The sequence below is a fragment of the Chiloscyllium punctatum genome, chromosome 35 (assembly GCF_047496795.1).
Source record: "Chiloscyllium punctatum isolate Juve2018m chromosome 35, sChiPun1.3, whole genome shotgun sequence".
In the NCBI taxonomy this organism is placed as follows: Eukaryota; Metazoa; Chordata; class Chondrichthyes; order Orectolobiformes; family Hemiscylliidae; genus Chiloscyllium; species Chiloscyllium punctatum.
The window spans coordinates 17,121,744-17,148,461 of NC_092773.1; the positions used below are offsets into that span (position 1 = coordinate 17,121,744).

Genomic DNA, 26,718 nt, shown 5'->3' on the forward strand with positions numbered 1-26,718 from the left:
TTTCTCAATCATTGTATCAATTAAAATGCACTTTTTAGTGTCTGTTTAGGTACCACTTTGTGTGCTGTCAGCTCAACAAATCGATAATAGGCATTACTGAGCTGAGAAGAACCGCTCCTTAAAAATACTCTTCCCCAGCGTACACATTATTGCTAATTATGTGGCAGCTACCAAGTAGATTTCCACAAAGTGGGTGTGGACTCTTCCTGTTGCAGAGGTACATGGGAATAATTTGCTATGCAGCCACACCAATCTGTAGAGATATATAATCATCTGCTGTTCAGCCACACAGACGTATCTTGCTGAATGTACAGGCATTAAAAAAATTTCGAATACTGCATAACATTTGAAATGCTTGGATGAACCTTGTCATATTTTAATAAATTGTCAATTTCTTTGAGTTTCAAGGGTTTCTCTCCATCAGGCCCAAAGGGATTTCACACCATGTCATCTTAAAATTGGCTCATTAATCACCCACTGCACTGATATTCCTCACACCTGATGACAGTCTGGGTGGTGAGATAAGAAGCTTTGTATTAATTAGACTTGCAGTTAATGAGACTATTAACAAGGAAAAAAAGTCCCTTCATTTGTAGGTATCCCATCACTGTCTAGTGAGAATCTCAACCCATGAATTCTGTTTGAAAATGTGACAAGTTCCTCCCCATTGCTCAGGTCTCACCTGACTTCTCACACAAATCTCCCAGATTTCCTATTATAGTTTATGTTGTTCAGAGCCCTATTAGATTCTGCCTGTGAATGTTAACATAAAATGAGATGAATGCTCATTGGTCATTTAACTACCACAAACTATTCTGACATTAAGTGAAATCACGGATAATCTTTGACCTATCATTACCTTTATTTTGAATCCATTAAACCCTCTGACTAACAAAAGTCTCTCAATTTTATCTTTAGAAATAATTAATCAATTTCTAGAATTAATTCTCCTTTTGCGTGAAGGCTTCTCTAAATTCACTGCTGAAAGGTCTGGCTTCACTTTGTGAGCATTTTCCTCAGATGCTCTAAGATTATAAGAATAGCTTCTCTCTGTCTACCTTGTTTGTTCTCATTCAGAGCTTGAAATCTTTGATTAAATCAAATAATTTAACGTGCAATTTCATTCAGAACTTGTATAATGCAAAAAAAAGAGTCTACTCACACTTGTGTGAGTTCTGCTGAAGAAATTTGCATATTTAGAGTGCTGGAGATCTTATTTGTCAAATATTTTAATTATACCTCCTCAAATACATCTATTCCAATTGAAATAATAACTTGACTTAACATGGCAGTCTGGTGTCTGCATTTAAATGCTCCTTTTTGTCATAATCCATTTCATATCTAACTAGCCATCCAGTTACCAGGAGGAAAAAGCTAAAAGTGCATGTGCCAGTATAATTTATTGATCTGCCCAAAAACATTGGGTCTATTGTCAGAACAACAACTGGTACGAGCTTCCTTCTTGCTTTCTCTTGCCTAAAGCCCGGAGAATCAAACCCAGTGTTTAAACTCTGTTGTTTTAAATGTGTGTCGAATGATGATGTCTATCTTTTCATCTCCCACAGTATATTACCCTTGAAAATACCATTTTGAGCAGGAGGTTATAGATAAAATAAATCCTGAGAAGTTTTTCAGAAGTTATTTAATTAATAGATGAATATAAATAATTTCCTTTGAATTCAGGCAGCCAAACATAGATTGGGAGTACTCTCACTTGATAATTATTTTGCTGAAATAGTCATCTAGTCCATTCAGTTAATGGTCCTGTAAAAGGAGTTCAATCCCAGCAAGTCAACGCATTAAATTTAAGTTCAATGCATTAAATAAATCTGGAATCAAAATCTAGCATCAATAATACTGTAATTATAGGATTGACCTGAAAAACCCTCAAGTTCACTCGTGTGTTTCAGACAAGGAAATTTGCTCCCATCACCTGATCTGTGACTCCTGACACACAGCAATGTGATTGATTGTAAAGCGTCCTCTGAAACAGTGCAACAATGTATTCAGTTATATTGAAGCAGGGAATATCACAACCCAACAATTCAGCTTGCGTGAAAAAGATTGAGTTTGTCAGCAATATTCCCTCCGGTTTCCGATAGCTGTTTTGGCTCCTTTGTTGTGCCTGGCTACACATATGCATGCCTTCCTGTGTATTATCTAGTTCTACCCTGTATAATCAATTCTGGATTGCAGCACATCAGAGCAACTTAGAAAGAATTTTGTTTGCTCGGGACGTCCACATCAGATGAAAAAATTGTAAGGAAAACAACAGTACAGAAGGCTGATGTAGGACAACTGGCCATTGTCCTGGAGCTAATCTTGATCCAATTCTGTTAAATTATTAACTGACCGTGACAAGGGCTTTGTTGGGAAAGATACAACAGCTGTTTCATTCATCCAGTCATTGAGATTATTCACATTGCTTTTAGTACAAATCCAGTAATATTAAAGGACACCTTTTTTTTCTGATCTTAAAAGTGGATCCATTTCCCAGCATGCCTTTTAAATACTATAACATGTAGAAAATAATACATAAAGTTGAAAAATGAACAGAAAATAGAAGTGAAAACTATTGTGGTATTTTAACCGTATATTCACACAGATCCCTGAGAAGGAAATTATATAAAGCTTTCCCTAAACATGTGAGCATTGCTGGCAAGGCTAACATTTATTGCCCATATTTAGCTACTCTCAGAAAAACAATGGGCAAAGTTATTTTCTTGAATCACTGATGCCCTTGCAATCATTTGATCAGCAACAATGAAGGAACAGCGAAACATTCCAAATAAGGATGGTGAATGAATTGCAGTCAAACTTGAAGGTGGTAGTGTTCCCACGGAACTGCTCCACTTGCCCCTCCATTCGGTCATGGTTGGAGACTTGTGAGGTGCTGGCGAAATAATGTTGGAAAGCCGCCAGAGTGACTGTAATGAGGTCAGCCAGGTCGACCTCCTAGAAGCTGAGTTCCCCAACTGAGGCTGTTAATCTGGTCCAATCAGGGAGCCGTGGCTGACAGAGAAAGAATGAGTGTCAAGGATACTGACACGCTGGTGCCTCTGTGTGAAGCAGAACCTATCAAGGACTGCTCATGTATAAAGAAAGGGAGACTTGGTGATGGGATACCAGTCTTTGTAGAGTTATTTCAGTGGCAACAAGAGTAAAACATAATACTGAAAAAGCTCACTCGCAACAGTTGTCTTTGAGCTGGAGCAAGCATTTATTGCAATACTGTGCAAAAATAAGGAAGTGACTAATAAAACAAGAAAAAAAACAACAAAAGAATACACAAGACAAAATAACAATGCTTATTGAAAATAAAAAATGCATATTACAATATAACTACTGTCTATTAACTACTAACCTACCCTATAATATGAAACAAAACCAAACACTGTGCAAAAATAAATAAGTGACTAATAAAACAAGAAAAAAAACCAACAAAAGAATACACAAGACAAAATAATAATGCTTGGCGCAATGCTCCCAAACAAAAAATGGGAGCGTTGTATATATACCTATATTAACTCAGGACTCCCCTCTCCAGGGCCCAGGGTTCAGCAAACCTAACTGTTCTGGTTAAATGAATGCCCTAGTTAAGATAGTAGACAGATCTATCCAAATAACTCAAAAAGGGCTGCCATGTCTTATAAAAATGGTCTGTTGTGTGATGCATCATATTTGTGAAAAATCCAAGGGAATGTGCTCCATAATTAGTTTCTGCCATCCCAGCAAGCCTGGTGGGTTCTCAGACACCAAATTCATCAGAATATTCTTCCATGCACAGTAAGTAAGAAGATGATACATTCAGTAGACCTAGGAGGAGAGATATTGTGCCTATTTTAACTTTGATCTCAACACCATCCCCACCTTTCCCATCACAGTGCTCCAATAAACATGGAGCTTGTAGCATGGCCAGAAGCAATGGGTAAGAGTACGTCCACTTATTTTACATTTGGGGCATGTTGGAGATGTCTCATTTTTAAACTTTGTCAGACAGTTCGGAGCCAAATGAACCCTATGCAGAATGTCTAACTGCATAGCACATGTCCTATTACAGATTGAGATCTTTCGCACGTTCTCCCATATGACCTCCCACGTTTCAGAAGAGATCTTCACTCCTAGCTCTTGCTCCCAAACCTCACATAACCAGTTAATATCCTGCCAAGCCCTACCAACCTGCAGGCAATAGATGGCAATAACCAAGAGGGTGAGTGTGAAACGTAGCAACAACCTCTCTGTATAAGGCTTATAGGGCTCAGTGAGAAGCATAGTCTTCTTCTGATGAAAGCCATAACCTGAAAAAAATGGAAAAAGATCTCTGCTGGACAGCCCGTGTTTACAGCTCAATTGCTTGAAAGACATCATAACCTCCCCATTAAACAAGTCTCCTAAATTGGAAACTCCTCTTGTTGCCCATAGTTTGAACCCTGAGTCCATCATCCCTGGTTGGAACCCTGGCATACCAACTGTGGGAGTGAGTGGCAAAGTCTTGGATAAGCAACCCTCACTCTGATGCATCGCCTTCCATGCCTTGACCGCACTAATAACAATGGGGTTCCGGCAGTGCTCCATAACTGTCCTCATCTTATCCATGAACAACATGTTAATAAGAGGGCACTTTGCCTGGGAGGCCTCGCTATTGAGCCCAGATCGTCACCTGTCTAATCGCATACAAAGGATGGCAGGGAACTCAATTGATACCTTCTGATGTCTGGGAAATCAACTCCTCCCCATCATTGTGGCAACTGCAATTTATTAAGTTTGATGAGGGCCGCCCACAACACCAGACAAAGGAACTAAACCAATCTATAAATTTCCGCAGCGTTGACCTGGGAAATGTTACAGCGAGCATGGGATAAAGCAAACAAAGGAGGACATTCATCTTGATAAGGGCTATTTGGCCTAACCATGGAATTGGAAGAGCCTCCCATCTCTGGAGATCCCGCCTAATATTGTCGAGCAGGTAAGCAAAATTAGTCCAAAATAACCGATCAAACATGGGGGTAATAAAGATGCCTAGGTATCGGAAACCCACCCATGACTACTTAAAGGGGAACCTAGGGCCACCTTCAACCTTTGGCACTTCCTTGAGATTCCCCACAGGCATAGCCTCTGATTTTGCAAAGTTGATCTGATATCCTGAAATAGCCCCAAATGACTTAATACATTGTATCAGATGGTCTACAGAGGTCATCAGGTCCGATAAAATCAGAAAGACATTGTCTGCATAAGGTGTAATCTTACCTTGATCCCACTTCTGCAGCGGTTATGTGGACATTCTGACGAATGGCCTCTGCCAGCAGCTCTATTGCCAACGTAAACAACAACGGTGAGAGGGGACAGCCTTGACGACTACCCCGTCAATCCTAAAGGTCACTGATCGCAGCCAGAGGGTGGCGATATAAAACCCCCAACCACCTAGCAAAGACCCCACCCAACCCAAACCGCTCTAAGACATAAAAGAGATACGGCCATTCCACCCAGTCAAATGCTTTCTCTGCATCGAAGGAGATCACCAACCCCTGGATCGATCGTTGCTGACATACTTGGATCATATTCAACAACCTTCTAATATTATTAGAGGACCTACGGCCCCTTATAAAACCTGTCTGGTCCTCTTTGACAATATGGGGCAACACCTTCTCCAATCTCAGCCCCAAAATCTTAGACAGAGTCTTAAAATCTGAATTTAATAGAGAGACAGGCCTGTCAGAGGCACAATCCTCAGGAACCTTCCCCTTCTTAAGAATGAGGGAAATATTAGCTTCTCTCAAAGATGGTGGGAGGCATTCATGCATATAGGAGTGATTCTACATTTCCAGCATTGGCCCTGACAGAATCCCTATAAACTCCTTATAAAACTCACCCGGAAGACCATCAGGGCCAGGTGCTTTCCCACTCTGAAGTTGCCTAGCTGCCTCCTGTATTTCCTGAACTGTCAAGGGGGCATTAAGGAGAGAGGCCTGTCCAGGGTTACCCCCAGGAGGTCCAGGCTCTTAAAAAAGGTTTCCATCTTGGCCCTCCTATCCTCGCAACCTTCAGACCGACACAATTCAGAGTAAAAACTCTGAAAAGCCTCATTAATCTGTTTGGCATCGTATGTATGGACCCCAGCGCTGTCTCTAACTGCAGTAATGGATTGGGGTGCATGCTTTTTATCTAGTCAGATACACTAAATACTTCCCTGGCCTATCCCCACACTCAAATATCTTTGTCGAGCAAAAGCAAGTTCTTTCTTTGCAGTTTGTGTAAGTATTGAATTCAAGGCAACCTGAAGGGCCATGATCTGCTGTAGCTTGGTCACCGAAGGCCACGTAAAATGTGCCGCCTTGGCGGCTTTCAACCGCATCTCAAGTAGACGCTGCTGTCATTTCCAGCTAGCTGAATAGGAAATAGCTAACCCCCTAGCAAAGGCCTTAGCGGTCTCCCATAGCATAGACGGACTACTAGCCTTGCCTGAGTTGATAGTCAAGAACTCCTGAAAGTCTGTCAGAAAGTATTCCACAAATTTGGAATCCTTAAGAAGAAAAGGATTCAGATGCCAGTGCCACAAACCTAGCCCTTCACTCTTGGCCTTAACCTCCAAATATACTGCCGCGTGATCACAGATAGCTATGTTTCCAATTTTACAACCCATAATTGAATCCAGAAGGCTTAAGGGAGCCAGAAAAAGATCAATCCTCATGTGACATTTATGTGGGTTTGAAAAAAAGGTGAAGTCCCTGCCAGTAGGGTGAAGATGTCTCCAAATGGCCACCAGCCCCAACTCCTCACATAAATCAGTCAACCTGTTTGGCCTGCGAAGAAATAGTTGGGGGCTCACCAGGCATCCTGTCCACTGTTGGATCCAAAAGGCAATTGAAATCCCGCCCCTTCCATAATGATGTGCAGTGTTCCAAAGGCACTCAACTTAGAAAAGGCACTAATCAAAACTTTGAGGGGTTGCGCCAGGAGACATTTAAAATGCCATATACCTCCCTATGTGTCAGAGCCTTAAGTATCACAAACCACCCCTGATCATCTTTCATTTGCTCTAATAATGTGAACTGAAGATTTTTCTGGATAAGTACTGTCACTCCCCTACTTTTAGTAGTAAAGGATGAAAAGAATACCTGATCAGAACCCCCCTGTTGTAATGTCAGGTGTACACCATCATCAAGATAGGTTTCCTGCAACAGGGCGATCTCAACCCTTTCCCTCTTAAGGCAAGAAAGCATTTTTTTCCTTTTAACAGGCAAGTGGCTTTCCTTGATGTTGCAGGTGTACCATTTCACAAGACACTTAGCCATATCTCCTTTCAGAGACCTTTGAACCCCAGGAGGGAGAACCCTTCTTGCAATGTGCCCAGCATAAGTGAATGGAGACTCAGAGTCACAGAATTCTGTATACAAAGACTACTCTATCATAACTGTAAACAACTATTGCTACCAAAAAACTGCAAAGAAAACCAACTACAAAACCTTGAATGGGAGACTGTCCTCCCCTGCCCATAGGGGGCACTCACCCTACCCATCCCTTCCTGCACAGCTCCTTCGGGCCTGGTCTGTGCCCCAGCCTTAGGCAAAAAAAAGGTAAATAAACAAGGAGATGATCCTTAAGTTCAAAAGAAGACAAAGCCAGGTTAAGAACTCCGCCCATTCCTGGCTCCATGTCACCCCGACCTGTGACTTAAAGAGAAAATGAACAAAAAAAAAGGAAAACAAAGGGCATCCACAAAATTTCCCAAGATAAAATCCAGTTACAAAAATTCAATAGGAACAACATATTCCAAGATTTTTTAAAAACAATTTTTAGGGAAAGAGTGAGAAAAGGGAAAACACTGGGAAAGAAGGAAAAGAGAATGAACATTAACCTTTTCCTTCAGACCAGTTGGTCCATTTTAAAATGTCTGCAAAGTTCTTGGCCGAGTCAAATGTATGAACTGAGTCCTCGTGACTGAAACGGAGCACCATGGGGTACCTCAAGGAGTAATGGATGCCCAGGTTCCTCAGCCTCTTTAACCTTATTGAAGGACTTCTTCTTTCAAATTACAACAGCCGAGAAATCCTGGAGAAATCTGATTTTTGACCCTTTGTGCAGCAATGCCTGTGGATCTTTCCCCAGTGATCTGGAGGCTTCTATCACTCTTTGCTTGTCCCTGTATGTGAGGAAGTGCACTAGGACCGGGTAGGGGCACTGTACTGGCCCGGACCTGTGCACTGCCACCTTATAAGCCCTTTCAATCTGCAGCCGGCTGGAGTCGATTTGACGGCCTAGGACCTATTGCAGCCAGTTTTCAAAGACGCTGACTGGCTGCCCACCTTCTTCACCCTCCCGGAGCCCAATAATTTGAAGATTGGTCCTCCAATCTCGATTTTCAAGGTCATCGACCTGGTCTCATAAGCCCCGCACCTCCTGCTCCAGTACCTGGATCCATCCGAATGAGGACTCCATCGCTGTGGTTCGACCCTCTCTCTCCTCCATCTCCTCCCTGAGGCCCTGGAGCTCTCGTTCATGCTTCTGCAGCATGGATGCGATGGGTTGGACCTGGGCAAGGATTTCCTCACGGATCTCCTCAATCGCAGCCCCAACCTTCGCGGCAAGTCTTGCTATTGCCACTGCCAATTCCTGTGAGGTACCCCAGGAGTTCGAGAGAGGCCACCAATACTGCTGTGGCCTCTGGTGTGCCTAGTGCTGCAGGGGAGTGTCCTCCTCACTGCTGTTTGCTCTCTCCTTTTTGTTTTGGCATACTTTCCACTTCAAATTGTCAATGAATATGCTTTCTTCAAGTTTTTATATTAACAATTCCTCCATGTGGGTTGGTCAGGGATAGTAAAAAAAACACCAATCTGCCTTGGCTGTTAGGTAGAGCCGTCCACGGCAGTTCTACTGAATTGCCATCATCTTGCCGAGTCCTACCCTACTTTCATAAAATATTTTGAGGTGATCCTGTCTGGTCCATAACATCAGAGATCGGAGAAATGAGCATAGAGTGAGTAAATAGTAAGACGTGTCATGATCCCAGCTGATTGTACTCCCGGACAAGTCAATCGCAGAATGAAATGTGGATTGTTTTTTTTTGATAATGCGGGGGTTAGTTCCTGAAGTATTTCCACATAAGGCTACACAGCTTAATAATATAGCAGGTGTTTATAATACAAAAGATGAAAACAAAATGAAAACAAACTATCTATAAACAGAAATGTAAATCCAGAGAAATGACCCACCTCTATCACCTACTTAAGTTCTATTTCATTTATTCTCCCCACTTTCTTTCTTTTGAACTGAGTGTTCTTACATAAATATTGAGAGCTTAAACAAGCTCAGTTTCTAATAACCTGCAGATTTCAAACCAAACTCTTCTGATCTGGAAGCTGCACAAACTAAATACTTCTACCGAGGTAACTGTGTATTCTCTGAACTATTCCAGACATCTGTGAGGAGAGAAACTGCACTTGCTTGTGACCCCAGTCAGGTGACCTCCAAACTGCCATAAAAACATATTTCTGGGTTTTCTGAAATAGAATCAATCTTTAATTATTCAGAACTGAAATCAAGCTAATGGCCTTTAATGTTTACCCACTTTCTATTATTAAATAAGCATTAAGTTCAGCATACAGTTAGAGAAACAGAAGTGTGATTTGATCAAATCAACATGGCTTTCTTTTTTTCTCTTTTAAATTCAATGGTCTTTATTTAACATCACCCTGTTCACATGGGGAAGAAGTCATTCAGCTGTTCCATGTGTGGGAAGGTATTCACTTGGTGATCCAGCTTAATGTCACACGACCGTCTTCATCATCAGGAGAGAAGCTTTGTCTGCTTTTTTTTAAGATTACTTACAGTGTGGAAACAGGCCTTTCGGCCCAACAAGTCCACACCAACCCTCTGAAGAGCAACTCACCCAGACCCATTTCCCTACATTTACCCCTTCACCTAACACTACAGGCAATTTAGCATGGCCTAACCTGCACATTTTTGGACTGGGGGAGGAAACCGGAGTAAACCCACACAGACACGGGGAGAATGTGCAAACTCCACACAAACAGTTGCTTGAGGCAGGAATTGAACCCAGGTCTCTTGCGCTGTGAAGCAGCAGTGCTCACCACTGTGCCACCACCTCAACAGAGCTTTCAAGAGGGAAATCCCATTTGCCAAAGTAATGAGAATTATTTTGAGGATGCCACTCATCAGGTAGAGAAAGGGGTATTAGTGGATGCAGTACACTTGGATTTCCAAAAGATGGAAATCCAAATAAATGATTAATGAACAAAATAAGGACTCAGAGTTATATTAACAGTTAGAAGTAATTATATCATTAAATTAACACAGATAGGAGATTGACATTGGCCTTCAGCTATTTACAACTTACAATAATGACTTAAATGAAGAAACAGAGAATAATTTTCTTCAGTTTGCTGATGACACAATTCTAAGTGGGAACTCAAAGCCTGAGAACTACACAAAAAAGCTGGAAAGTGTTAAAGACAAGTGAAGTGAGCATGAATCAAAACAAGACATGTAGCATAATGTGTAGAAATGTGAGGCTCCCCATTTGGTAATCAGAATAAAAAAGCAGAATACTTTTGAAAAGGATGACACATGCAAATGTTGCTGTTCAGAGAGACTTAAGTGTAGTTGAATAAGGAATAAAACAAAGTACTATGCAGTTAGCAGAAAGCAGTTAGGAGAGAAAATGGGATGTTGGCCCCTCTTGAAAGGGGCAGAACAAGAATAAATCAGTCCCTAGGACAAGATGGTATTTTATGGTGAGACCCTGAGCAAATTGGGTCTCTAATCTCTGGAATTCAGATGATAATGACTGGTGATCTCATTGAAACATACATGACCCTGAGGAGGCTTGACAAGAGATTTACTTGGTTCCTTAGGTTAAGGAATCGAGAATATGAGAGTAAAGTGTCAGGGTATGGGGCCAATCTTTGAGGGCTAAGATGAGGTAATTTTTCACACTAAAGTGTGATAAGTATTTGGAATTCTATGTCCAGGAAGTTGTGGATATGACATTGTGGATTCTCAGTGAATCAAGGGATATAGGGAGTGGGCAAGAAAGTGAAGTTGAAGTCTAAGAGCAACCAAGATTGTTTTGAATGGAAGAACAGGCATGATGGGTTGTGTAGTCTTCTGAAGCTCCTACTTCTTATCTTCTGATATTGCTCTCACTTCACTTTTGGAATTCCATTTCATTGTCTATGTTTTGTCCACAGCTGCACTAAGATTTGCAATTGTGTGGACTCTGAAAGAACCCGAACTCAGCACAGGTGAGCAAATTGTTACTGAGGAAGTACAGATTATACTAAGGTGTCAATGTCACCTAACATCCCTGCATTGATTCTGGAGAGCACATAAATGCTAGAATTGAATGTGTCCTGCTTTTTGTTGACAAGAAGAAAGTCAGAACTGCAGATGCTGCAGATCAGAGTTGACAGTGTGGTGCTGGAAAAGCACAACAGGTCAGGCAGCATCCGTGGAACAGGAGAATCAGTGTTTTGGGGGAAGCTAGGGAGAAAGTAGTATGGAATGTGATAGGTAGATGAAGATGGGGTGAATCACCTTCCCCCCCTCCCCACTTTCATCTACCTATCACACTCCCAGCTACCTTCCCCCAGCTGCCCCAGCCCTACCCACTTCCCATTTATATTTCAGCCCTCCAGCCCACAAGCCTCATTCCTGATGTAGGGCTTATGCCCGAAATGTTGATTCTCCCACTCCTCGGATACTGCCTGCCCTGCTGTACTTTCCCAGCAACACATTCTCAACTTTTTGTTGACAGGACATTGATGGTGAAGCTTTAATTTTTTTTGCAGAATGTTGCAGCTGTACTGGGATAGCTTGGCGAGAAACATGAATAAAAACATAAAGGCAGGAAACTATACAGCAGCTCCATCAATACCTGAACAAAGTAACAGATGTGAGCATTACCAGTCAAGAATCTTTGACTGGGCCAGAGGGAGGACACATGAAGAAACAGCAATAGACTGTTCAAAATACTGAGGTGAGGAGAAGAGCAACAGGGGCAAGCCACTTTTCAAATTTGGCAAAAAAGATTTTGAAAAAAAAAGGGACTATTCTCCAATCACAAATCCCTGTATTTTGAGCATATTTTCACATTTTCTGTTTGAATTTTACATTTTCAGTTATGTTTCTTTCATTTTAGAACTGCTCGACATTGTGTGACCAAAATATCGATTTGGAAATAACCCATATGAGCCATCTGACAATACACTAAGTCACAAAGAGTGTGCCTTATATTCAATTCCACATTTACAATGACAAGTTGGGCTTTCAATATAGCTCACTCATATATTCCTACTAACGATCTGTCTTCTACAGTCATACGGAATTTCAACTTAAAATTAAATGAAAATCTGCGGACAATAGTTGACTGGTGCATTCTCTATGGCAACACTAACCAATCAAGGTCAATTTGAAAACCGACCAGCACCCATTTCCATTGAATTGAATTGAATTTATTGTCACGTGTACCGAGGCACAGTGAAAAGCCTTGTCTTGAGAGCAATACAGGCAGATCACAGAGTTAAGTAGCATAGATAAGTAAATAATAGGTAAACAGCGGCAAAAACAAAAACACAGGTACAGGCAAAAGTTAAGAGTCTGTGAGTCCATTCAGTATTCTAACAACAGTCGGATAGAAACTGTTTTGAAACCGGCTGGTGTGTGTGTTCAGGCTTCTGTACCTTCTCCCTGATTGTAGAGGTTGTAGAAAAACATTGCCAAGGTGGGATGGATCTTTGAGAATGCTGGCTGCCTATCCTTGCCAGTGGGCCTGGTAGATGGATTCTATAGGTGGGGGGTTGTACCACCCCCACGATTTGCTCTAGTGGCTTGTTCCATACACACAACACCGTCTACATGAAATGCACCCACTTGTGCTTAGGTGCTGCTGTCTTTCCCAACTCTGACTAATCGGGTTCACTCATCAGGTTTGTGTTCACTGAAATTGGCTTTCAGCATGTCAACTTCAAAGCTTTCACCTGCTGAGATTCTCCAGTACCTTCTGTTTATATTTAAAATTCTTACTCAAGTTTTCGTCTCTCTGTGGCTTCACCATTCTGTACCTCTGTCACCTTCTCCAGCCCCACAAACTTGTATGGTGTTTACACTCCTTAAATCCTCTTTTCCTGTACATTATGATTTGATTTTCTTCACTTCACAATCAATGAGTGTACCATATGACATAGGAGTAGAAATTAGTCCATTCAGCCCATCATGTCTGCTCCATGGCTGATAAGTTTCTCAACCCCATTCTTCCCACTTTCTCCCAGTAGTCCTTGATCCCCTTGGCAATCAAGAACCTATCTATCTCGGTCTTAAATATACTCAATGACCTGGCCTCCACAGCCTTCTGAATTTCATCGATTCACCACTCTCCTGCTGAAGAAGTTTCTCCTTAACTCTGTTCTAAAAGGTTTTCCCTTTATTCTAAGGTTATGCCCTCGGGTCCTAGTCTCCCCTACCAACAGAAACATCTTCCTGACATCTATTCTGTCCAAGCCACGTTTCAAGTAGATCCCACCCCCCGCCCCCGCCATCCTTTTAAGTAAAGACCCAGAGCCCTCAAACATTCTTCATACGATAAGTTTTTCATTCCTGGAACCATTCTCATGAACCACCTCTGAACATGCTCTAGGGCCAGTACATCCTTCCTGAGATATGGCTGCCAAAACTGTGCACACGTATACCTTCAGCTGCCTGGTCCGCAAGACCCCTGATCTCCTCCCTTCACCTGCCCATCTCTTTCTCACTCCAACCTCTGCTTTCATGCTCGGAAAAAAACCTGTGCCTTTGATGAAGCTTTTGGTTTCTGTCCTAACATTTCCTTGAGGAATTCATTGTCAAATGTTGACTGATTGGAGTCCCTGCAAAGTGTTCTGGGACTTTTTTTTAACCAAGAATAATGCAGCACAGGAGCACAGTATTAAACTCAGAGTTTTGTTAAGTATTGAACTCTGTCCACGAATAGACAAAGCATCACCTGCACCAATTGTTTGAAAGAGCTACCCAATTCGCTGCAGCCGTCCACTCTTTCCTTACAGACACGCATCAATTTTCTCACCTCTCATGGGAGTCATGGAGTTCAATTTGTTCGCAACCCCCCTTGCAGGTCGCGCTGCCTACAATTCACTGCCCATAAACAAATAAATTGCCTCCAGCTTTTTCAGCCTTAAATCTGCGAGGACTCATTGCTACTTTCTGTGGCACATTCTGAGAGCAGTGTCTCCTTCTCGACCAGCGGATTCAGTGCTTCTGACAACCCCCCTCCCCCTGACCCCGGCACCATGTAAGGGGGGGGGGGGCGGAATCACGGTCTACTGCATTCTCAGGGGTTAACCTCGAAACTTTTTTTTCCCCCTCTGATGGTGATCCTTGCAACCCTGAACAGTTGTCCCGAGGAGACTGATCCCTACGCCTCGCAGAGGGGGCACACCGAAGTCCTGTTTTGTGTGTGTGTGTGTTGTGGGTGGTGGTGAACTGGTGGCGCATGCGTTGGTTCAGTCGCCTCTGGGGATTATGAATGGATGATCCGAGCGGAACCGCACTTCCAAACTGCAGCAGAGAAACTATACCTTTCAAAGCCCATTTTGTTTTTATTTTATTTTGACCGTGTGCGTTCTGTTTAGATGACAGTGGACATATCAGCCAGCACTTCCGGATAAAACCGATTGCACCTGTGAATCGCTGCATTGAAACGGAAGGGTACAATGCTTTGCTCACTGGCCTGTTGAAGCCTGGTCGAGCGGCGGTGGGGGAACGCCGGCTGGGCTTTGGACGGACTGGAGACAGAACATGGCTGGAAGTTTAAGGAAACATTACGCTGCCTTTGTGCCAACTTTCACTGCATTGTTCTACCTAGTGATAGCAAAGATCGGTGAGTTACCGAGAGAGGGGGAACAGAAAAACAAAGTGACCTCTCGGAGTAGCGTAATGAAAATCCTTGGGTGTGGGTAAGGCATTTTCTCAGTGCGCCAGTGTTTTTACTAGCTGCTGTCAGTTTTCTGTCAATTATTTTGGTTCCCACTGCCGAGGTCTAGTGGTTTGAAGTGACGGTAAATACATTTGTTAACTGGAAGGTTGTTTTGTGTTCAAATGAGATTTTGATGGACCGAAACTAAAATATTCCTCGCAGACTTGGCTTTTGAAAATTTGTGTCAGATTTCAGAATGACCACGATCTTGTTTCTGCTGGCCAGTCATCGGAACAGCTTTTGATCGAGGTCTCGTATTGAGGGAAAGACAGACAGGGCAAATAGACGGTGTTGGATTAGCGAGTGTAAATTACTCTGGTGACCGCAGAGTAAGATGGCAATTCAGTTCGCAGCGATAGCGGATTGATCTCCAGTCCCACGCTGCGCCTGATATTGGTTTCCAACGCCTGCCTTTCCCTTCCTGCATCTTTTCATGGGGAGTCTGTGGTCCCTGCTGAGAGGGAAGCATCGCACAATTCCCGTGGTCTTATGATGACAGAGACACGTCAACCCACAGTAGAATGGGGGGGGGGGGGGGGTTGGGGGGATGGTGGAAGGAAACTCATAGCCTTGTGTAATGCATTTTACCAGATTTCTTTTTGTTAGCATTAAGTCACGAATTCGGTGATCACTCACAGTCGATTGCTGACGCTCCCATTGACTGGCCTTGTTTTTAGTTTTGCTGATTTTTTTTTTTGTTTTAAGCTGGGATGAATCATGGGAGCAGTTCCTGACGGCAGAAACCATGAGATCAGTCCCTGACATTCAGTCGTTCGACGGTTGCCTGCTTTTGAAACAACAGTGACCCCGTGGGATATAGCAAACCTCCCAGGAAATGATTCCACATTCATGTTTGGCTGAGATGTTAGCTGGAAAGGCAGGGGAGGGTGGAGCGGGATTTGCAGTGTGATTTCAGTAAATATCTCAACAGGACTGTGGTTGTAAATATTTGTTTTTAGGTAGAATTTGAGATTTGTTTGATTTTAATCAAGAAATATGAAAGTTTTTTTTCCCCCTTTGTTTCAATTCAATGGAGATGAAGTCAACTGCGATTCATGAGTTCCCCTTAAGTTCTCTGATTCCGAAGCAGTGTACCATGAATATTGACTTTTCAAGGCTGTCTCAGGTTCAGGCGCTCTAATTATACTTTATGGATGTGATTGTAAACACCAGAAAATCATCGCACAATTGTCTGTAATAGATTTGATTTGTTATTGTCGCATGTACCAAAGTATTATGCAAAATTGTTTTGTATGCAGTACAGACAGATCAAACATTAAAAAAAAGGTGATTGAACAGAGTGAGGAATACCAAGTTTAAGGCGACAAAGAAAATGCCTAAAAGCAAGAATAACATTGGGCTTGAAATCCATTCATAAGTCTTAATAGTGTTAATCTACAACATTTTCAGCCTGACAATGTTCATAGAATTCCTATAGTGTGGGAACAGGCCATTCGGCCCAACAAGTCCACACTCTTACTCTGAAGAGTAACCCACCCAGACCCATTCCCCTACATTTGACTCCTGACTAATGCACCCAACCTACACATTCCTGAGCACTGTGGACAATTTAGCATGGCCAATTCACCTAACCCGCACATCTTTGGATTCTGGAAGGAAACCCACACAGGCATGGGGAGAATGTGCAAACTCCACTCAGTTGCCCGAGGTTGGAATTGAACCCAAGTCCCTGGCACTGTGAGGCAATTGTGCTAACCTCTGAGCCACCATGCCCCCCAATCTCGATAGAACGATGTGTTTTAGAGTGGGGAAGAAACTGTTCTTTAACCTGTTAGTATGTGTTCAAGCTTTTGTATGTTATGCCTGATGGAAGCAGTTGGAAGAGATCCTAACCAAAATAGGATCTTTGTTGGGTGCCTTTCCGAGGCATTGAGAAATGTAAATGGAGTCAGTGGATGGAAATTTGGCTTGCCTGATGGCCTGGGCTGCGTTCACAACTTTCTGTAGTTTCTTCAAGTCCTGGGTAGAGCAGATGCATACCAAGCTTTGTATGGTGCATCAGTAAAAGTTGGTGAGAGTCCCTTCAGACTTGCTGAATTTCCTTAGCTTCCTGATAAAAATACATTGTTGTGCCTCGACTGTCACATCGATGTGGGTGGTCCAGATCTGATTGTTGCTGATAGTCACTTACAGGACCTTGAAGCTCTCAATCATGTCCACCTCAGCTCCATTTAATGTAGATATGGGCATCCCTCCCATTTCCTGAAGTCTATGATCAGCTCTTTAGTTTTGCTGACATTCAGGGAGAGATTTAAGAAAAGAGGTTCACTCATGATTTTCCCTGGAGCATCGGAGGCTGAGGGGTGACCTTATAGAGGTTTACAAAATTGAGGGGCATGGATAGGATAAATAGACAAAGTCTTTTCCCTGGGGTCGGGGAGTCCAGAACTAGAGGATATAGGTTTAGGGTGAGAGGGGAAAGATATAAAAAAGACCTAAGGGGCAACTTTTTTACGCAGAGGGTGGTACATGTATGGAATGAGCTGCCAGAGGAAGTGGTGGAGGCTGTTACAATTGCAACATTTAAGAGGCATTTGGATGGGTATATGAATAGGAAGGGTTTGGAGGGATATGGGCCGGGCGCTGGCAGGTGGGACTACGTTGGGTTGGGATATCTGGTCGGCATGGACGGGTTGGACCAAAGGGTCTGTTTCCATGCTGTACATCTCTATGATTATGTAGCCAAATTTCATCCAACTCCATCTAAAAGTTTGCAGACGACACCACCAATGTAGGCTCGATGTCTCATCATTGGTTGATAGACAGAAAGTGCAGCAGGTCAAGTAACATCTGAAGAGCAGGAGAGTTGATGTTTCGGGCATAAGTGGGAAGGACAGTGAGAGATAAATGGGGTGTGGCTGAGGAGAAGGTAACTGGGCAGGTGATAGGTGGGGTTGCAAAATACTTTGCATCCCAAGTGACTTGCTGTTGTGTTCATACTATGAAACAAACATTGAAACTCACTTGCCGAGGATTAAGACAGAACTGGACATCAGTCAGTTCATACTGGAATTTGATACTGCTCACCATTGTTTCTGTATACTCATGAAGATCACTTCTGAATCACCAGTGGAGGTAGTTGTGATAAAAAAATAACTCAAAGCAAATCAGCCAAGTCTACATTTAAATGCAGATTTGTGGATTGCAGAGCTCAGTGAGTGGGAAGTCTGTCCTAGGTATATCTGCTAGCAGTTTGAACACCACCCTGTTTTGGGATTTTCTTTACTCTCTTCGGTTCTAAATTTTCCTCCTCCTTTCTCCACATGGAATGAGGCTGTACATGTTGCCTGGTTAAAGATGATACTCTGCAGGGTTGCTCATGAGAAGCTGAATTTCTTTGAGTGCAGCCCACGTTACTTGCTTTCTGTCTATTCCTCTTTGTGTATTTAGTTTGAGATTTTCAGCTTGACATTGTACATCTTGACAGAAGGATGTTTAAGTTGAGGCAGAAAACAAAACATCTTCCATTTCCAAACTCCTCATTCCCACCCCCCACCCATTTTCTGAACTGGCCAAGTCTTATTGATATGGCCTTTGTTCTTGGAACTTCAACCAAACATTTTGTGTGCAAAATTGTGAGATTTATGAAGTCTGATTTTTGGCCTTATGTAGGGTTTGCCACAGCTGAGTGGGTGGGGAAACTCTCAAATCAAATGGCAAAGTAATTTCCTTAATGAACAGCAAATTAATTAATTGAATATAACATGAAAAACTTGGAATAATTTCAGTGGTAATTTCCTCAGGAAAACGTAGTAACAGTTTGGATCACTCAGTTCATAGAGTCTTAGAGATGTACAGCATGGAAACAGACCCTTCGGTCCAACCCGTCCATGCTGACCAGACATCCCAACCCAATCTAGTCCCACCTGCCAGCACCCGGCCCATATCCCTCTTAAACCCATCCTATTCATATACCCATCCAAATGCCTCTAAATTGTACCAGCCTCCACCACTTCCTCTGGCAGCTCATTCCACACTCTGAATGAATAAATTGGCCCTTAGGTGTCTTATATATCTTTCCCCTCTCACCCTCAACTCATGCCCTCTAATTCTGGACTCACCAACCCCAGGGAAAAGACTTTGTCTATATACCCTATCCATGCCCCTAATTTAAAACAGATCAATATTGAAATAACTCCAGATGCTCGTATAATGTTACCAAATCACCTTTTACTTCCACAGGCATAGTACTTCAAGTTGGTGCGTCTTCCTCAAAACCAACTGTCACACTGAACAGACCCTCTGTCACTCTCCATTTCTATCTGTCAGCTAGAGCTCTCTGGACCAGATTAACAGCCCCAATCAAGGAACTCTTATTCTATGAGTTCCAACTGGCTGACCTTGTTACAATCACAACAAATAGATTTCAATTCTTTAAGTGTAATGAGGGATATGAGGCAAACGCAGGTATGTGGGGTTAGATGACAGATTAGTTGTGATCTCACAAAATGGCAAAACTGGCTTGAGGAGCCAAATGTGTTCATGGTGAGTTTGCTGGGACGACTGTTGAATTGGTGTCTTCCCTCCTAGCTTATGCAAAAGGGAAGTAGCAAGGGGGTCCCTTTTCTAATTGCTGTGCAGTAACCCTTGACTGAAGATGTGCATGATTGGATTGAATTTAATTGTGATGAACCTTTCTAAACCCTCCTGTTAATCCAGCTTAAAAAAAAGTATTGTTCAACAACACCTAAATATATTGCTGTTTTCTGGGATTTTTGTTGTGCATAAATTTGTTGTTGTAGCTCCTACATTACAAGCATGGCCTCAATTCAAGGGAGTACTGTTGGCAGTAAAGTGCATTGGGGTATCCTCAAGTTGTGGAAACTGCCAGAGCAATTGCAGAAAGTAAGAGACATGATGATCTTCTCTGAGGATCAAGTGATTTTTCAGGAATATGCAACAGGATATGGGCATGTAGAATTAGTTCTGCTCAGGTGGCACTATCATGGACTGACCTGGCAAAGCAAACTGTTTGCATGTATTTTATGTTGTGCAATCTCTTGAACTCAGGGTTAGCCTAAATAGTCTTAACATCTAACAACATTGTCATTGCAAAGCCACAGCTGTTTCAATACAACCATTGTATGTTGATGCTAAAAAATCTTATTTCATTTAGTGTATTTCTTATGCCTTCTGTCTTTTCCATCAGCTTATATTTTGAATACAGCATTAGCAAGCCATCAATTTGGCTCCTCTGCTGTAACGTTTGCTTCTCCGCTTTGTGTTGATGTTCTTCAGTCTGGTTGGAGTGACAGAGGTATCAAATGGTTATTTCCAGTAAAATACAGAGAACTCCATGTTGCTCATCTAAACCCAATGTGAGAATACAATTCCAGTAATTTTGCAGTCCATAACTTGGAAAGCTTGTTTACTTGAACGAGGGGACTTCGCAGTCCTCAGGAACTCATAGGTGACTCCACATTGCTATTAACAGGTTATCCTGTTCAGATAGCGTTTAAGTATGCTACGCCCTGCCTTTAGCTTTCACTGACAACTGATTAAGGAGTAGGCTACAGGAAGTTCAAACTTTGAAAGCTAGTGCTTTGTTTCTCTGCATGGCGTAGTGATGAGTGAGATGAGGAGTTGGACACATTGGCTGAACTGCAAAATTGTCTTTACGTAAAGGGAAACTTATCCTGTACTTTTCCTTGTGAGAAATCATAGATTATGGTCCGGAAGTAGATACTGCACTTAAGATATGCAAGTGCTAAATGAGGAAGGACTGTTGAAGGTATATTGCATCAGGTGACATGACATGAGAATAGAAAATTTTCTGATGTACTTTTTCATTAAAATATACTGAGAAGCTTTGAGTGCGCCACCATGGTGCCTATAGCAGTGACAGAAGTAGTACATAATCATAGTTTAACATGTGTAGTTGGGAAAATGCTTGAGTCTATTATCAAGGAAGAAATAACAAGGCATCTAGTTAGAAATTGTCCCGTTGGGCAGACTCAATGTAGATTCATGAAGGGCAGGCTGTGTTTAACTAACCTAATGGAATTCTATCGAGACACTACAAGTATGGTGGACAAAGGGGACCCAGTAGATATGGTGTATGGATTTCCAAAAGGCATTCGGTAAGGTGTCGCAGAAAAGGCTGCTGTGTTATGGGCTATGTATTAGCATGAATAGAGGATGGGTTAACAAGAAGCAAGAGTGGAGATAAATGAGTGTTTTTCTGGTTTGCAATAAGTGATTTGGAGTTGGGGAACCGTGTGTGAGAGTTTGTGGATGACACTAAGATAACTGGTAGAGCTGTGTGCAGAGGACTGTGAAGCTTTACAAAGGACATAGTTTAACTGAGTGGGCAAAGGTCTGGCAGATGGAGTTCAATGTTAATAAATGTATTCTATTTTGGTTGGAATCACAATAAAAAGGACTGTTGGAATGGTTTAAAAAATTCCAGAACATTGCTACACAGAGGGACCTAGGTGTCCTTGTGCAGGAATCTCACAAGGTTGGTCAGCAGATGCAACAGGTAATTAAGAAGTTAAATGGAATTGTCCCTCATTGCTCAAGAGTTTGAGTTTAAAAGCAGGGAGGTTATGTTTCAATTGTATAGGGTGTTGGTGAGGCCACACTTGGAGTACTAGATTCAGTTTTGGTCTCCTTACTTGAGGAAGGATCTACTGGCACTAGAGGGGGTGCAGAGGAGATTGATTCCGGAGTTGAGGTGAGAATGTGTATAGTGTATAAGCAGGTAGGGAAAGAGTTAAGTTCTGAGTTTTGTGAAACAAGAGGTTCAGCTGAGCATGACTCAGATCAGATAAGAACTCACAGTTAACAATGGGGTGCTGAAATCAAGGGGAATGGGTTAATGACTGCTTTTCCACCTTGTTACGTAAGAGACGTTTAACAATATTGGAAGCATTCAGTATGCAAGGTCAGTTAACAAGGGGAAAAATATCCATTGTATGAATCCAGTTAATAAGGTTAAGAGCATTCATTGTACAACAGTAAAGGCTTGGTCTCTGCAATTGCTTGCTGATTGTAATGGTCACCCAATTAATATGTATGTTACCTTATCTGGATGCTCCTCCCTGTAAAATGACTATATAATTCATTGAGAACCTGCTCTTCAAGAGAAGACCGTGAACTCCTGTCCCTGTGCACATGGGAAATCGTTCTCTCTCACTCCAGGGCCGGGACTGAAGATGAAGGATGTGAAGCCATACTGTGTCTCTGAGCATTTCGCTTTGACTGGGGAGGGAGGAGAGAAGGAGAGAACAGACGACAGAGGGGGTTGGCTTATGAGGAAAGACTGAGTAGATTTGGATTATATTTATTGGAACTTAGAATGAGGGGAGATCTTATAGAAACATACAAAATTTATGACAGGAATAGATAGGATAGAGTAGAGAGGATGTTTCCACTGGTGGCTGAAACTAGGTCATAAGGGCAGAGCCTCAAAATTAGGGGGAGTAGATTTAGGACTGAATTAAGAAGGAACTTCTTCACCCATATGGTTTGGATCTATGGAATTCCCTGCTGAGTGAAGTAGTTGAGGTTTCCTCAGTAAATGTTTTTAAAGCTAAGATCCTTTTGAGCAATAAAGGAATTGAGGGTTACGGTGAGAGGGTGGGTTAGTAGAGCTAAGGCCATGAAAAGATCAGCCATGGGAAGGCATGGTGGTTCAGTGGTTAGCACTGTTGCCTCACAGTGCCAGGGACCCTGGTTCGATTCCAGCCTCTGGTGACTGCCTGTGTGGAATTTGTACATTCTCCCTGTGTCTGCTTGGGTTTCCTCCCACAATTCAAAGCTGTGCAGGTGAGGTGAATTGGCCATGCTAAATTGCCCATAGTGTTAGGTGCATTAGTCAGGGGTAAATACAGGGTAGGGGGAATGGATCTGGGTGGGTTACTCTTCGGAGGGTTGGTGTGGACTTGTTGGGCTGAAGGGCCTGTTTCCATACTGTAGGGAATCGAATCAAATCTAATCTCATCTTTTTGAATGATGGAGCTGGACTGAAGGGCCAGATGGTCTACTCCTGCTCCTAGTTCTTACGTTCTTATTTTAAAAAAAAGTAAAGGTTCAAGAAAGAGTTTATCACAGTTTAATTTATGGCTTCTGGGCTCGGAAAGTCAATTGAGGAAGCAGCTGGGATGAAATGGCCACGCCAAGCCAAGACTACCACTCTGCATGATACCACCTGTTGGGCCACTTTAATCTGTGGAGAAGACCTCCATGCCATGACAAGACCGCCTTCCTCCTTCTTCTTATTCAAGCACCTGTGTCCAACTGTGGTCCTGGATCTTCAGCCTAGCCTACGTGTCTGGGCTGAGGGAGTCAGCCTAGGGTCTGTTTCTGGTGAGACCCCCAGGCTGGGTGGAACATGGCTGGCTTGTCTTGGCATTGCTGCCGCTGGAGGCCTCCTCCTTCACCCACCACCTCCCATCGTATGTCGACTTGGTTAAAATAAAAAACAACGAAGAAAAGAGCAAAAGCAAAAAGAAGGAAATGAGCACTCCTGTGGATTTTGTTTGACCTCGAATAGAGATGAAGACATTTTGTCATTTTTCTAAAAATAAAATTGGTTGTTATTATTTATGTTTTGGTTGTGATTTGTACATTAAAACAGAGGTGACTGATTTTACATTATGTATTCAAAGCAGGTGCTGAATGGCCCAGCCCTACCATTCATATGCTGTTGAGTAGCAAGCTAAATAGTATTTTACTGAATAGTATGATAACTTAACGCAGTGTCATTGTTGGGCCCATTTAACAAACTTTATTTGAATTTCATGTCCTAATTATTTCACTATGAATCAGAATGATCTCCTGGTGGGTTAGAATATGAGAGAAGTGTTAAAACCTACGAGTACTGTGCCTTATTGGCATTTTTGACTTGTCACACCCCATTTCAAATGAGTAAGTGCAACCAGAGGGTTTACCTGGGGTTGCTTGTGGTCTGCGGTTTTCAGCACTACATGCTGATTTAAAAAAAAATTAAGACACTCGTGAAGAGGAAGTGAAGGGGTAATCCCAGAGGAGGTGTGTTTTAATCAGAAAATTAATTTGCTTTGGCAAAATCCAAACCTTCCCATCCAAAATGTTTTCAAGAGCTTTTAACTTGGTATTTCCATTAATTGGCAAAGCCAGAGGAAAAAGTTAATGAGAGCAGGAAGTGTCTTAATTTATAATCTTAAATGTCCTACCCTCAGCTGAACACAACTTGGGTGGTTTCTTTTTAGCTCCTAGGTTTCACGAGGTCAATTGAAATCATCACCACCTCACCAGTCAGCGAACACGGTGTGCAGAAATTTCGACTTGTCAGCTCCCACTGTCACAAACAGTGTCAAAAAACAAGCACTGACTGTACGAGATCGCATTCACTGGTGAAATCCAAGCACTTTCCATTAGTTACTCTTGGACTTTGCAAAAGTATGGCTTAATTTTGTATGTGTGTATTAGTACAAGGCATTGATAGTACAAGGTGTGATCAGTGTTGGGTTCAGAGGGCAGTGTCCATGTAATATACACAAGTAATGAGAGAACATGAATTGGCATTTGGAGCAGGCTTCGAGCTAAAAGCTCAGTCTACTTGCAAAGGGAGAGCAAAATACTTAAATGAAGGTCATTTTTACGGCTCACACTCTAACAAAGCTCCTTAAGGGTAAATCTTGGTAGTTGTGTCGTTTGGTTGACCCCTGTTTGGAAATTAAGCTACATTGATCTAGCTGATGAACATGCTGCTGAAAAATAAATGCATATCTCGTTATCAATTTAATCTAATTCCATCCTGAGGTGTCACATCTGAGTTTGTGGAGGTAAAACAAAGATGCTGGAAATTTAAAACTAAACTAGAAATTGCTTGAGAAATTCAGGTCTGGCAGCATCTGGGGAGAGAAATCAGAGTTAACGTTTTAGGTCCAGTGACCCTTCAGATCTGGTAGCTTGACAAAAGTGGTATTTTTGCTGAATGCAGTGTTGTCAGGGGGACAGAGGATTGATAGGATAGGTGGAGATGGAGCCCGGAGAGCGAGAATGACAGTTAGGAAAGACAAAGATATGGACAATAGTAAGCTCACAAGAAAGAAATTCTCGTGATGGAAGAAGTTCAGATTGTATGAATTTCAATAATTTTATGGAGTCCTGAAGGCAGCAGTGTTCCCAAGTACAAAATGAGCTTCTGTTCTTCCCGCTTGTGTTGCACCTTGCTGGAGCATTGCAGCACTCCCAAGACAGAAATTTTAAAAAATGAAAGAACTGCAGATGCTGTAAATTGGGAACAGAAACAGAAGTTGCTGGAAAAGCTCAGCAGGTCTGGGAGCATCGGTGAAGAGAAATCAGAGTTAACGTTTTGGGTCTGATGACCCTTTCCCAGAACTGTATTAACTCTGATTTCTCTTCAGATGATGCCAGACTTCTGGGCTTTTCCAGAAACTTCTGTTTTTGTTCCCAAGACAGAAATGGTGGCCAGAGAACATGATGCTATGTGGAAGTGGCCAGCACCTGGAAGCTCGGGGTCGATTTTGCTGACTATAAGTGCTCCATAATGTGGTCATCCAGTCTGTGTTTTGTCTCCTCTACGTCGATCAGACCATGTTGAGAGCAGCACATGAAGTAGATTCGGTTGAATAAAGTGCAGGCAAATCACTGCTTTACTTGGTAGCGGTGTCTGGAGCCTTTCAAAAGGAGGAGGGAGGAAATAAACGGGGAGGTGTTCTATCTTCTACGGTTGCATGGGAATGTGCCATAAGCTTGTGGGGAAGAGTTATGAGTAGAGGAGGTTGGGCTATGATGTCCTGGAGAGAACAATCCCCACATAACACTGACAACAGAGGGGAGGGAAATGCATTTTGTGGTGGCATCTCCCTAGTGGTGACGGAAATGGTGGCTTTAGAACCTTTGAACATGAATGCTAGTGGAATGGAAAGTGAGGGCCGGGGGTACCTGATTGGTGTTGTGGGAGAGAATAGAATGAATAAGGGCACAAGCGCAGGAAATGGGTTGATATGGCTAAGGGCCCTGTCAACCATGGTGGTGGGGAATCTTCGGCTAAGGCAAACAGTGGGCGTGTCAGGACATCTGGGGAAGGTGGCGTCATTGTAACAGACACGATGAAGAAGGAAAAACCTGGGAAAATAGAATGGAATCTTTACAGGAAGCAGAGTGTGAGAATGTCTTGACCAGGTAATTGTGGGAGTCAGTGGGTTTGGAGTGGATATTGGTGGCCAGCCTATCCTCCAGATGTGGAGAATAGGAAAGGGAGGCAGGAGTCAGAGATGCACCAGGTGAATGCGAGACTGGGTGAACACTTTACAGAATGCCTATGTTCTGTCTGCAAAAATAACCAAGTTTCTAATTGACTGCCACTTCAACATATCAGTGTGTTCCCTGGCTAACATTTCTGTCTTGGGCCCGGTGCAGTGCTCCAGTGAGGCTCAGGGCAAGCTGGAACATCAGGGACTTAATTTTCTGCTTGGGACGCTGCAGTTTTCATGGCTCAATACTCTGTTCAGTAATTTCATAACCTGCACACCTTCCACCATGTCCTTTACCCACACTACATCCCATGCCTGTTTATCACACTGGCTGCTTTCAGCACAGCCAACCCATTGTGAACTTTATCATTCTCATTATCAGCTTTTCTCCTTCCTTAACTTACTGTCAGCCATCCCCTTATGTGCCACACTGCCTTTCCAGACTCCATCCCAATGTATCCTGTCCCTTTCCCTGTCCTGTCCCGCCCCCCCCTTCCCCGCCCC

At 42.7% G+C, this 26,718-nt stretch overlaps 1 protein-coding gene across 2 annotated transcripts in view; it reads left to right on the forward strand.

Annotated features, from left to right (window-relative positions):
- Positions 1-14,300: 14,300 nt before the first annotated feature.
- The window catches only part of LOC140459710 (disintegrin and metalloproteinase domain-containing protein 9-like), a 127,850-nt gene continuing 115,432 nt past the window's right edge, over positions 14,301-26,718 (forward strand). Inside the window, exon 1 of one of the 2 annotated variants that reach the window (XM_072554146.1) lies at positions 14,301-14,890. In XM_072554146.1, the coding sequence (XP_072410247.1) occupies positions 14,809-14,890 (82 nt within the window). In that variant the 5' untranslated portion in view covers positions 14,301-14,808. The remainder of the gene's footprint in view (positions 14,891-26,718) is intronic. The other variant, XM_072554147.1, reaches the window with a different exon arrangement.